General features: G+C 33.5%; 2 protein-coding genes across 3 annotated transcripts; one reads left to right on the top strand and one right to left on the bottom strand.

Annotated features, from left to right (window-relative positions):
• Nucleotides 1–3818: 3818 nt before the first annotated feature.
• Nucleotides 3819–10120, top strand: LOC113512357 (DNA methyltransferase 1-associated protein 1). 2 transcript variants are annotated; one of them, XM_052900159.1, is made up of 9 exons: nt 3819–3981; nt 5317–5547; nt 5656–5819; nt 7042–7260; nt 7898–8029; nt 8271–8534; nt 8994–9135; nt 9267–9421; nt 9895–10120. In XM_052900159.1, exons 2-9 carry the CDS (start codon nt 5340–5342, stop codon nt 10003–10005), a joined length of 1395 nt encoding a protein of 464 aa, XP_052756119.1. In that variant the 5' UTR covers nt 3819–3981; nt 5317–5339; the 3' UTR covers nt 10006–10120. The 2 variants fall into 2 exon arrangements, with proteins under 2 accessions (XP_052756119.1, XP_026751986.1); XM_026896185.3 differs by having other exon boundaries at nt 3821–3981; nt 8271–8537.
• A 2626-nt stretch (nt 10121–12746) lies between these two features.
• LOC113512404 (rRNA-processing protein FCF1 homolog) lies at nt 12747–13808 on the bottom strand. The gene is made up of 2 exons (XM_026896284.3): nt 13458–13808; nt 12747–13385 (listed from the first exon to the last, which is right to left on the bottom strand). Exons 1-2 carry the CDS (start codon nt 13458–13460, stop codon nt 12771–12773), a joined length of 618 nt encoding a protein of 205 aa, XP_026752085.1. The 5' UTR covers nt 13461–13808; the 3' UTR covers nt 12747–12770.

Genomic DNA, 13808 nt, shown 5'->3' with positions numbered 1-13808 from the left:
AAGTCTCCGTGATGATAGAGCTGACGGATATGGCGGTGTTGCCATATTAGTCAAAAACTCCCTTCCTTTTTCTTCCTTTTCGCTTCCTGTATATAGCGGCATTAATGCAGCTGCTATAATTATAAATGGTATCTGTTTTGTTACTTTATATATTCCTGATCCTACATGCCAAATATATTCACAACTAGAACAATTATTTTCAATTTTACCTAAACCTTTTCTCGTAATGGGCGATTTTAATGCTCAGCACCAATTGTGGGGCAGTTCTACTTCTAATTTTTATGGTGGAAAACTCTTGACGATAATTGACACTTACAACTTATGTATTATTAACTCAGATGTACCGACACGTAGAACTGCACCGAATGAAGGGTTTAGTGCTCCTGATATTTCAATATGTTCTTCTGATTTAGCTTCTTCACTGTCGTGGTATCCTCATTCCTCTACCTTCGGAAGTGATCACTTTCCCCTCATTCTTTCTTTTCTAATTTCCATTCCCTCAAGTCGAAAGAGTGGTCCTCGACTTAAATATAATTTATCAAATGTAGACTGGAATATTTACAAACAATATTTAGATAATAAAATAACGGAGTTACCTATTGTTTACCATGGAAATGAACATCAATGTTGTAATGACTTGATAATTAATATGAAGGAGGTTGCTGATTTATTATTTCCTGTTAAAAATAGTGCTTCAGGGAAAATTCCCTCCCCACCTTGGTGGGACAAAGATTGTACGGAAGCAATTAAAAATCGTAAAGAGGCTGAAAAAAATTATAATAATTACATGACATCAGAAAATTTTGAAATTTACACCGCAGTTTCACGTTCTACTCGAAAACTACTGAAAAAAAAGAAATTGGAAGGTTGGAGAAGATTTTGTTCTTCTATCTGTCCAGAAGTTAATTCATCAGTCGTTTGGAATAATATTAAAAGATTCAGATCTGCCTTTAGTGATCATACATCACGTTCTACACTCGATTTAACTTTAGCGAATAAATTTTTAGATCGCCTTGCTCCTAGTTATGTGCCGGAATGCCTTTACAATATTTCTCTATCCGTCTCTGACGAATTATCCGAACTTGAGTCTCCTTTTACTCTTGTAGAACTTAAAGGTGTTCTAGCTTGTATTAAAGACTCTGCACCGGGAGAAGACGGTATACCGTATTCCTTTTTTAAAAATGCTAGCGATGCGATATTAATTTACTTTTTAAATATAATTAATTCCATAATTATTTCGGGAAATATACCTACTTCATGGAAGTCTCAGATTATTATACCATTTCTAAAGCCTCATAAACCACCTTCTGAACCATCTTCATACCGTCCTGTTGCACTTTCCTCTGTCTTACTAAAGCTAGCTGAACATTTAGTGAAGAACCGTCTAGAATGGTTTTTAGAAAGTAATAACTTACTATCCCCGAACCAGTTTGGTTTTAGGAAAGGTAAGAGCACCTTAGATAATGTGAGCATTCTTATTTCAGATATTCATATAGCTTTCTCACAAAATTTGTCAATCCTCTCAGCCTTTTTAGATATAAATTCTGCCTATGATAATGTAATAATTTCTATTTTAAAAACTAAATTACAAGCTTTAAATGTACCGGTAATGCTTTCTAATTTCATTATTAATATTTTATCAGAAAGAACAATACATATGGATCTAGATGAAGATACCAAATTATCTAGAACAGTATGGAAAGGCCTTCCACAAGGATCTGTTCTCAGTCCAATTTTATTCAACATATACACATACGATCTAGAATCATTCCTTGATAAATTCGTCAAAATTTTACAATATGCTGATGATCTCTTATTATATTTTATTGCGAAGTCCATAGAATCTGCTTCTGCCAAATTATCTGATTCATTAGATCTGTTAAAAACGTGGTTAGATGCAAATGGTCTTAATCTTTCTGTAACCAAGAGTTTTGTTTTCAAGAATGAGATCACCGCAACAAATTAAGGTGCTTTATGATAACTCATACATTCCTATAAAGACTGAAATTAAATTTTTAGGTATCGTGCTAGATAATAAATTAACAGGTCTGTCCCACTGTAATTATATTTCCACGAAATGTGAGCGTAACCTCAACATTCTTAGGTGCCTTGCTGGAGTTTGGTGGGGAGCACATCCCGTTTCACTAAAACTTGCTTATAATGGTCTTATAAGGAGTGTCATTGATTATGGAACTTTTTTGTTAGCTCCAGGAAGTTCATTTGCTTTTAAGAAATTGGATTTAATTCAATCAAAGGCCTTGAGGATTATCTCTGGAGCAATGAAATCAAGTCCAATCAATGCTTTACAGCTCGAAGTCGGTGATCCACCTTTGGTTTTAAGAAGGCAATATTTATCTGATCGCTTCTTTTTTCGTTGTTTACAATTATCTGATCATCCGCTTATTCAAAAGTTATCTCAACTATATATCTTTATTTCGTCTTCATCTTATTGGAAACATAAAAAACCTCCATGTTTAATACAAAGTTATGAAAAATATAAATCCATAGAATCTCCCACTTTTACATCGTCCTGTTTTCCCATTTATAAATGCTCATATCAATCTTTAGTTTTATCTCCTAATATTAAATATGATTTTGGGTTATCAAAAAATGATTCAGAATTGAATGCCAAATTTATGTTTATAACTGACATTGAATGGAATGAATGGCACTACATCTTTACTGATGCATCAAATCCAGACAATAGCGGTTGTGTAGGTGTGGGTGTGTTTCATTCACAATTTAATATCGTTCAAAAAATTAAACTTCCACCGGAATCTTCAGTTTTTACCGGGGAATGCTATGGTATTTTAAAAGCTGTAGAATATATACTTTTAATGAAATTACATAAGGCAATAGTTTTCACTGACTCTATGAGCTCTTTGCAAGCTCTAGCCAAATATCCGTTTAAATCAAAACCAGTTTATCCCATTATTTGTGACATAAGACAAAGTCTTTATCTTTGCATGTTGAGAGGGTATTCCGTTTCTTTTGCCTGGTTACCAGGACACAGTGGTATTAGCGGCAATGACAAAGCTGACCTTATTGCAAGAGAGGCTGTAACTTGTGGTGATATGTATCCGTATCATAATTACTGTAGTGACCTAGCTTGTCTCCCAAAAATATATTTAAGGTATGCCTGGAAGGAATATTGGGAAAAAACAAGTACAATAAAAGGAAGATTTTATCGCCTTATACAACCCGATATTCCTTTCAAACCATGGTTTTGTAAATTAAAGCTTGGAAAGACCGCAACAACTATTATAACTCGTATGCGTCTAGGTCACGTATGCACACCTTCTCATTTATACAAGCTTGGTATTGTACAAAGTTCGTCGTGTAATTGCGGTGCTGAAGTGGCGGACTTGAATCATATATTCTTCTCATGTTCTAAATTTGACCACACCTCCCTTTTTAATCATTTCCGATCCATCCGTGTTCCATTCCCAACTTCTATTCTTACTCTACTTTCTTCCAATGATCCTATTATCTATAAAATACTATCTTCATATATATATGATAACAATATTAAGATTTAGTTATATTACATGAATACATTTATAGTTGCATCAATTGCTTTTCCTATATATTTATAAGTATATTCTCATATGTACAAGTATATCCTTCATATCCTATAAATATCCTAGACCTAATCCTTATCCTTTCTAAATTCGTTTGTGTTAGGTATTTTTATTACTATTCTCGTTTCCCCGTTTTGTTCTTGGCAAAATACCCTAATATCGGGGTGAACGCCACAAAAGAAGAAAAAAAAAATACTGTCAGTTTGCTATTAGTTGCGTAACAATATATTCTGTGGTTATCTATTTAGTCTGTATTTGTCTATAAGTCGTATAAATTGCTTTTATTTACTTCTTAATTATAATTGAAATTTTCAGGATTTAATTCTATACATTGAACTATAATATTAAAATAGTGTACATAATATAATTATAGTCTTTACTTCCTATTTGGGCTTACTAGGTAAGTGTTGAAATGTGAGGAAAAGATTATAATTGAAATAATTGTTGTATTAGTAACTATAGTCATATTAGTATTGTCAGTCTTTCAAATGAGAGCTTTTTCTGCTTTATTCCCTCTGACTATCTGATTGCTAAAATATTTTTCTTCCCTATAGCCACTTACCATGCAAACCGACAGATTATTCTCCTGTTGAAGTAGGTTACATATATTCATATTAATTTATGAAGCCCACACGTTTCTAGGATACATTTTGTTCGTTAATTTCTATCTTTTTCTTTTTTCTACCTTTATCCCATTTATTATATGGGGTCGGCATAATATGTTTTTTATAGATATTTCAAAAAAAATTGCCATAGTTTTACGACCGGCCACCTACCTAACGTCAACCCTCTTTGGGAATGCATTTATTGGTTGTTTTCCCCACCTACGATATGGAGGAAAGAATTGAGGAAAAAAAAGAAGGGAACATTGGAAATGCATAAAGGAAATTGGTAAATAAAAGGAATAAGGGACTTATGTGGGAAAAGAAAAGAGGTGGGAGGACACTGCAGTTGTGGAAAAAAATATGGAACACTGTTACTTTCTATCTAATGTTAAATAAAATATAGTATGGTTGTTCCAAATGATCTTTATTATATATAAATAATTTACTGCTTTTATTTATTATGCTATGTATATCCTTTCCCCTTCATTACTTCCAATTTCAGAAATGAGTCACATGCACATTCAAGTGTATCCACAACTGTTTTTTTTTCTGATAAACTATGGGAGTGTTTATCTGTAATATTTCAAAAATATACCCCATTGGTGAAAGAATGAAATCATATAACATTTTTTCTTTCTATCATCTAATCTTCAAAGTCCAATAGGGCCCTACATTGCAAATTCCTATTTAGTCTCCTGGGCTCCCTTATATGGGAATAATTAACAATTTATTGCAATTTATATGATTAAATGTAGGTACCTTTTTCTTTCAAATTCTTTTATGACAGTCCCTAGAAATAAAAGAATTATGGAGGTAAATTATGATCATTTAAATATTTATGAAAATTACTTAGTATGTAAGTAGGTATTAGTTTTCTTTTTTAGTAATAAATTGCAATCTTCTGAGGGTATTCACTGATCACCCTGACTAGTGTGGTGTGCAGGCATATCTTCCTCATATGAGAACCTGTGTCTAAAAGTGGGATTTTAATTGGTATGTTATTTTTAGGTTTGGTATAAATATATTATTTTAATGTTACAGGCACTAAAACTCCAACATGGTTCAAAAAGCAAGCTGCAGTTCTATTTTCAACTTATAAAAATTCTTTTCAACTACATTTTTTTTTGTAGGTTAAAAACCATATTGAAGAGTAATGGCTGATATATTGGATATTTTGGATATTGAACAGCCTGGAGGGTCTGAAATCAATAGGGATACAATAATTCATGGTGATAAAGTAAAAAAGAAATATGTGACTGCTAAAGCTGTGAAAAGACCTGAGGGCATGCATAGAGAAGTGTTTGCCTTACTTTACAATGACTCTAATAAAGATTTACCTCCATTGCTTCCTACTGATACAGGTATACATAGTTTTATATAGATACATTTATTATAGATATTTTCAATGAATTTTATAATATTTTTTTAATTGATATTGAAATTATATGAACTATAATGTTGAATACCAGGTAAAGCCTACAAGCAAACAAAGGCGAAGCTAGGAATGCGCAAAGTGCGTAAGTGGACATGGGCACCATTTACAAATCCAGCTCGTAAGGACAATGCTGTATTTTACCATTGGAAACGTGTTTCTGATGAAACAAAAGAATATCCATTTGCTCAGTTTAATAAGGTAATAAATATACATGTACATAGATGTTTTTATCATTTTGAGATATGCTTACTGAATATTGTAATAATTTCATATTACAACATTTTTTAGAAATGAAATACTAAGGGTTGGAAGAGCTAAGTAGGGATAATGACATTCTGGACCTACTATTACAGGCAGGTATTAGCAGAGTGTACTGCTTTGCGTGTGAAAATGTCGAGAATTGAAAAAAAAATGTGTTTCTACTGAAAACAGTTACTGAGAAATTATCTGTGCCCACTGTGACGAATTCCACTAGAATTAACCACGATGGTTTCCAGGGGGATGCGTCAGGGGTGTACTTCTACCCTTCCTTTTTTTCCTCAATCCTTTAATTCAACATTCCCTTCCTTTTTTTCCTCAATCCTTTCCTCCAAACCGTAGGTGGCGGAAACCACCAACAAATGCATTCCCAAAGATAGTTGGTGTCAGGCAGGAGACCGGTCGTAAACTATAAGCCAAATCATTTAGTAATATGGATAAAACCATATTACACTGATTCCAAATATTTTTTTTTAATGGGTGATAATGGAATGCATTCCCAAAGAGGGTTGACGTCAGGCAGGTGGCCGGTCGTAAAACTAAAAACCAAATCTTTTTGTAATATGGATAATATCATATTACGCCGACCCCAAATGATTGGGATAAGGGTAGGAAGGTGATGATGATGATGATGATGGGTGATAATGGAATGGTAACCACACCCGCGCTAATGATATACACCGGCGGGACACCAATGAAGGATGATAGGTGAGGATGAAGCAGGTCAGTTAATGTGCCCATCATGACAAATTCAACAAGAATTGTTCACGATGGTTTCCAGGGGGAATCACGTGGAGGTCGATCTAATAGGATCTAATATACCTAATATTGCTAGCAATGGGGCTGACAAAGTCCATTGAAAACCATTCCTTCCCCCCCCCCCCCCCGTCCCCCAAATAATTGGGTTAAGGGTAGGAAGATGATGATGGTTTCCAGGGGTAACCGTGTAGAGGTCGACCTGATAGGGTGTATTACTAGGAATGGGCCAGTTAGACCCTATTATTAACAATCCCTTTCCCCCCAAATTTAACATTATGTTGCTATGGGTTTAAGGGAATGGCCCGTCTCAGTTGGCTTCATTGTTTCAAAATACTTTTTTTATTGAAATATCACAAAACGCCATCTAGTTGGGGATTACAGTTTTATCTATAATAATTTTCAGCAAGTTTCAATACCTTCGTATTCTGAGTCTGAATACAATCAATTCTTAAAATCGGAGGATTGGAGTCAAGCGGAAACCGATCATTTGATGGATCTATGTCAGCGATTTGATCTGCGATTTATTATAATTCATGATAGATGGGACCGTGCTGCATTTAGAGATCGAAGCATAGAAGATTTAAAAGAAAGATATTATGGGATTTGTGCTACTTTAAGTAAGGTGAATATGACAAATTCTGTTTCGCGCTATCTCCTCATCTAATTATTTATTGCTTCATTACTATCTTAAACACCATCATATCGTATCAGCCGTTAACTGTCCACTGTTGAACATAGGCCTTATGCCTCTTATGGGGATAAGAGGTTTCGTCAGTAGTTGCCACGCTTGCCAGACGTGTTGATAACCATAGTTAGACTTTTGTGATATTTTAAGAGGGACGCTGCTGCTCATACCTTGACCATTTAGTTCCCTTAGTTGTCTGTTATGACACTCACGCGAAAGTAAGATGTTGCCCAGTCTATGCGGGAATCACAAGTCAAACGACATTGCAGTCTTTAGCTTAACATTATATAATCAGTATGTGAACTCAACTCCTAAAACATATTTAAAAAGGCTATGTATAAATTGTCCTGAGTATCACTCAATTTGCCTTGATTCCGATTGATTTAACCTGCATATTGCTGGGCATTTTTTCCAGAGAAAATATAGTTAGGTGAGGTCTACTTGTAAGCAGAAAAATAGTCATCACTTGCAGGTAGTGATTGCAATAATTTGAATAATGTACATGAACAGCAACACGTTATTGTTTAAAAAAATGTTATTCAAGCATATGTATGTATTATTTCTCTATTCAAAGGTGAAAACTAATCCTTGGTCAAATTTGACAACTACGGTAAATGGAGAGAAACGAATATATCACTATGATGCTGAACATGAAAGAAAGCGGAAGGAACAACTACGAAGACTGTTTGATCGAACACAAGAACAGGTGATCTGTATATTTATAGTAACCTATTACAAAAAAAGCTCCCTGAATAACTTAAATACGATATTGTGCTTCATTAAGAATCTAAAATCTTGTTATAAATAAAAAAATAAAAATGCTGCTGAATTTTAGTATCTATTACTTCTCTAAATATCTAGTAATTGAAGGAAAATAAATTCTTTAATTTTGTTAATATTATTAAAATAGCCAACAATATAATTTATTAAACATTACTTTTGTTTAGATTGATGAGGAGCAAATGCTAATAGCTGAATTGAAAAAGATTGAAGCAAGGAAACGGGAAAGGGAAAAAAAGACACAAGATTTACAAAAGTTGATTTCTAGAGCTGATAGTGGAAATATAGCATCTAATAATCATGCTACAAATAATATGGATACATCCAATAACACAGGGAATGTATCATTAAACATTGCCAGGCGTCATGATAGAAAACTACACAAGAAGAAACTTTCCTCCCAACAAAGACCTATTCGGGCTGTGGAAACTGTAGTAAGTTCTTATTAAAATTGTAATTTTGTCTAGGATTTTTAGACTTCACCAATTAGCATCTGAAAGTTAGTGATTTAGGAATGAAGAGTTACTACATGAATTAATTCTGTCTTTTGCTTTTTATCATAAATGACACTGTTTGTTACAGAAAACTTCATTATTCTATTTAGTAATTAGGAACCAATCCTGTGACATAAAAATTAAAGTAAAAATATAATAAAGCTCTTATTATCTGAATTTTAACGTCAGTACCTAAAACCGTCTTTATGTATGATTTATTACTTCAGCTCTACTTTCAAATTATTAATATTCCTCAAACACGAAGTATGCTGTGGTTGCTTATGTATGACCAGTTAAACTTTTATCCACTAGTGTATTGTATTGAAATGCTTCATTGTATCTTATGTTGGTGATCCTATAAATAAATAAGTAAATAATGAGTTTATTTTTCTATAGACAGTGGAATGGTCTGGAATCAAATTCCCAGAAGCACGCGGCGCTGGTGTATGGCTCCGCTCACAGCGAATGAAATTGCCCCCCGGTGTTGGACAAAGAAAGACTAAAACAATAGAACAAGAACTAAGACTTATGAATATAGGTACATTGTTTTGTGTTTGATTATTCTAATTAAAAGACATTTTTTATACCATATATAAAATATATTTGTATTAAACAATTATTATTATTCAAGTTTTGTATAATGAGATTGCATTTGTTTCTAATTTATAGATATTGCACCAACTCCAACTGAAGCCATATGCAAACACTTCAATGAGTTACGATCTGACCTTGCATTGGTATTAGATTTGAGAAGTGCTTTAGTACCTTGCGAATTTGAGCTACAGGCATTAAGACATCAATATGAAGTTCTTAATCCAGGAAAGGTATGCTTATTTGACAATAAATTGCCATAAACTCATATCAATTTATTTTTAGTGTTTTATTCTAAAAAGAAAAAAATGCAATGATATAAATAAATAATAGCTTAACTGTAGTATAAATAATAGCCTACGTAATTACATAACGCTATTTAATTATACGCAAATGGAATTAGTTAAGAATCATTTCCGTATAATTAGTACTTTCCATAGGGTTCAGTGTATCCCCGTCCTCTTATTGAGTTTTGTATAAAATGGTTATAGCATATTTTAACTTTAACTTATGCTTCAAAATGTAAAATAAATAGAATTTATTTTGTTCTTAAATCTCAATAATCTTTTTCGAGCTTCGTAGGTAATTTTTCTATCTCGCTCTAACAAGTATATCATTTTTCTCTTTTACGATACTAATCTTGTTTCAATCTTCAAGGTTTATTTATTCCACAATCCTTATATTTTAAATTGCCTTTGTTTTTCAGACTCTTACAATACCAGCCTCAATTTGCAATGGGCCTGAAAATGAGGCGAAACCTACGTTGGAAATTATTGATGTAGTTGGATCACCAAGCGCTCTGAATAATACCATCTAGCGCTATGTATTATATCCATTATCTTTCCTTTTAATTCTCTTACTGGAACCAAATTTTTGGAACATAATGTAGATTTAAATACTTATTAAATATAAAAATATTTTTAAAATAAAAATTTTATTTCTAACATACCTACTTAGAATCACAAAAAACCTGTTTATATTGGGTAAAATATATTAGCACCAAAGACACAGGGCTCGAAAACGACGAAAAATTTTGAGCCCGCATACGAACTCGATTCATTCATTTGTTAAGTTAGTATGGAATTTAAAATTTTTGTCATTTATGAATAATTAAATTTCTATTCTTATCATGACTTAGTATAACTTACTTACGTACTAATAGCACACTTTACCAGAGGGAAACTTTGGGCAAAAGTCGTTTGCTTGGGTACCACTGTCCCATTCGTGTTTCAACCGTAAAGCAGTTGTTTGCATAGCTGTGTTTAGATTTGAAGGGTGAGATATGGCGTGAATTTACAGGATACAGAGGAATAACACCTGAATCCTCAGGAATGGCAACGCATGGAGGGGTATCATGGGCGAAACAGTATACTCTGTTATGTCCATGGTACTGCTCATGTCTGTAGCCGACGGTTACCACTTTCCATCAGGTGGGCCGATAGCTTGTTTGATATTCTTAGTTGTATAAAAAAAAAGATTAGAGAGATTATATCTAAAGGTTAAATGACTGCAATTACAAAAACTACCAGAAAAAGGGATTATACTTGGTTGCGTGAAATGAAAGTGCGAACGTGGAACAGTTATATCGGAACGTGTTGGTGCGTCCGGGAGACTTATCGGTGGTTTACATGATGTGAAGGAATGATAATTTGTTGTTCGTATTGTATTTACTGGTATTTATAGCTGGTAAATAATTATATTACTAATTTGAATGTTCTTTGATATTGAGTGGATCACTGGTGCATTTTCACCTCTTTACATTTTTGTCATTCACATACGTGTATATGTTTGATTTTGTACAAGTAGTTGCACACAACCATTTTATATATTTTGGTTTATAGTAATAGGTGGCCAACGTCACAAAGCCACGTGTTGGTGGCATAAAAATAATTGATATTTAGATACATATGTATATTGTTATTGTGTCTACTGTTTGTTGACCTAAATAAAGAGAAAAAAAAAGTACGAATCATGCACTTTTTGATAGAGCAGCTTTGTAATTTTCTAGTCTATAATAATTTACTACTACTACTACTTGAGGAGGGAAAGGGATTGTTAGTAATGGAGACTGAGAATCCCATTGCTAGCAATATACCCAACCAAGTCGAGCTCCTCGCGGTTCCCCCTGGAAACTATCATGGTTAATTCCTGATGAATTCATCATGATAGGCTAACTGGCCTGTTTTCATTCTCATCTATCACCCTTCAATGGTGCTGCGCAAGCGCATACCGTTAGCACGGGCGGGGTTACCATACCATATTCACCCATAAAAACTACTAGTTGAATCTTGATAAAACATAACTGCAACTAGGAGTGTTCAACTTGAAGTGTACGTGTTATCTGTTGATTTCCAATAATACTGATGATTACCTACCTGCTTAAAACTTTTCTTAAAAACAGACATTCTATGATATAGATTGAAATAATATATTAATTGACCTCATAGCATGGCAGTAGAAACATTACAAAATAAATAAGGTTCCAGGTTTAATTCTAGGTTAAGTCAATTTAGGAAACCTACTTCAAAATTGGTTTAAGTGTGGATGTTTGTTTTGCCCCTAGAGGTCTATTGTCTAATTGTTTATAGCACAGCTACCGATCCTAGCTTTAGGCCCAGACAAGTAGAACAATTGTATAGTGCTTAATATCACTCAATCAAGTTGTTGGTCATTATCATTTCAGCCATTATTCATCCACTGCTGGACATAAGCCTCCCCCATAGACTGCCATAAAGAACAGTCCTGAGCCACTTGCATCCACCAACTCCCTGCAATGCATTTGCATTTTCAAGTTGTTTTTGTTTTGTTTTATACAACTTAGAATGGCAAACAAGCTAACGGCCCACCTGATGGAAAGTGGTAACCATCGCCTATAGACATGAGCAGTACCATGGACATAACAGAGTATATTGTTTCATCCATGATACCTCCCATGCATTGCCATTCCTGATGACTCAGGTGTTATTTCTCTGTACCCAGTAAATTCACGCCATATCCCACCCTTCAAACCGAAACAGTCATGCAAACACAACTGCTTCACTGTTGAAAATCTTATACCATCATAAACCAAAATTTCAAAGATACTTAAAAAATAATCTATTTATTTTATTTTATAAAACTTAGAATGGCAAACAAGCTGACGGCCCACCTGATGGAAAGTGGTAACCGTCGCCTATAGACATGAGCAGTACCATGGACATAACAGAGTATACTGTTTCGCCCATGATACCCCCCATGCGTTGCCATTCCTGAGGACTCAGGTGTTATTCCTCTGTACCCAGTAAATTCACGCCATATCCCACCCTTCAAACCGAAACACAGCCATGCAAACACAACTGCTTCACGGTTGAAACACGAATGGGACAGAGGTACCCAAGCAATCGACTTTTGTACAAAGTCTCCCTCTGGTGATATAATCTTATGTAGTACTTTTACATTATTTAGAAACTTTTTAAACTGTTTTTGAAAATTGACAGATAATGTGGATGGTGACTTTTGATATGTTTATTTGCTTATAAACATTGCTACTAACTAAAGGATAGACATTAAAAGAATATGAAAGGTATTGACTTTTTTTTTTATTTAAATAGCTCCTTTTGGTGCCCCATATGCATCTGGCATTCTTTCTATAGTATATTTATGCTGTGCTACAAACATTATAGGAACACCAGGTATTTTCCTTATCCGTCGTTTTAGATCTTTGTCATTTGTAGCTACAATGTAGCATTTATGTTGTGTTACTCTTTGAACTATACAATCATCTGCATAAGTTCCTTTATGTAGACATGCTATTCTTTCAAAGCGAGGGTCTTTTATTATTCTAAGAGCTACACGATATTTACGACCAAGTTTTTCCAACTCTCCTAAAACACAATCAGTCACATATGGAATGCATTTTGCATATAAACAATCCATCATATTTTGCATTATATCTAGTTTGTTCTTTATAGAAAAATTTATAAAATTGGTATCAATGAGAATGTGGTATGGTGGTCCTAATTGCGTGTTATATTGAAAAAAAAGAGCTGAACTGGCTTGTGGTATTTCACGAATCTTCATCTCGTATGGATCTATTGGTTTCTTCTTACGCGATTCGGACCTTTCATCAGCTTTTATTCTGTTATCGCTAGGACTTATTAGTTTTTTCATTTTAGCAAACCTTTTCTCAACTATTTTTCGTGTTTTCTTCTGTTTGCCCTGAAACATAATTACATGTTTTATTTTGTAAAAATTGAAAATTAAAATATTTATTTTCTAGTATACACTTACCATGTTGATGACTTTGAAAAATCCGAATTAGTCGTTATGATGGTTTTATGCAAAAATAAATAACTCTTAAATCAGAGAATGAGAGGTTATTTAAATGCCGCTGATGTAGGTTTGGTAACCACGCAGATTCGTTTAAGATTAGAAAACTTATAATAAAGAAGTCTTTAGTGCTACTAATAGAAAATAACGCAAAATAATAAAACGATTAAGTAGGATGTTTTTTTAAATACCTAACTAGATAGAAGAAACAAATTATCTATTTTTAAAAGTGAAAGAATTTAGATGATTTAAAATGTAGATCAAATGTTTTACTATTTCCGTACTACGCACAGATTACAGAGACTTAAAAGT

The sequence above is a fragment of the Galleria mellonella genome, unplaced genomic scaffold, assembly GCF_026898425.1.
Source record: "Galleria mellonella isolate WM207_F2 unplaced genomic scaffold, CSIRO_AGI_GalMel_v1 utg64, whole genome shotgun sequence".
Taxonomy (NCBI): domain Eukaryota; kingdom Metazoa; phylum Arthropoda; class Insecta; order Lepidoptera; family Pyralidae; genus Galleria; species Galleria mellonella.
This window is presented reverse-complemented; position numbering and strand designations above follow the sequence as displayed.

Excerpts from the sequence above, each read along its gene's own strand:
- LOC113512357 (XM_026896185.3), top strand. The coding sequence starts at position 5,340 with ATGGCTGATATATTGGATATTTTGGATATTGAACAGCCTGGAGGGTCT. Across the intron at positions 8,030-8,270 it reads TTGATCGAACACAAGAACAG|ATTGATGAGGAGCAAATGCT; the intron begins GTGATCTGTATA and ends ACTTTTGTTTAG. Across the intron at positions 8,538-8,993 it reads TTCGGGCTGTGGAAACTGTA|ACAGTGGAATGGTCTGGAAT; the intron begins GTAAGTTCTTAT and ends ATTTTTCTATAG.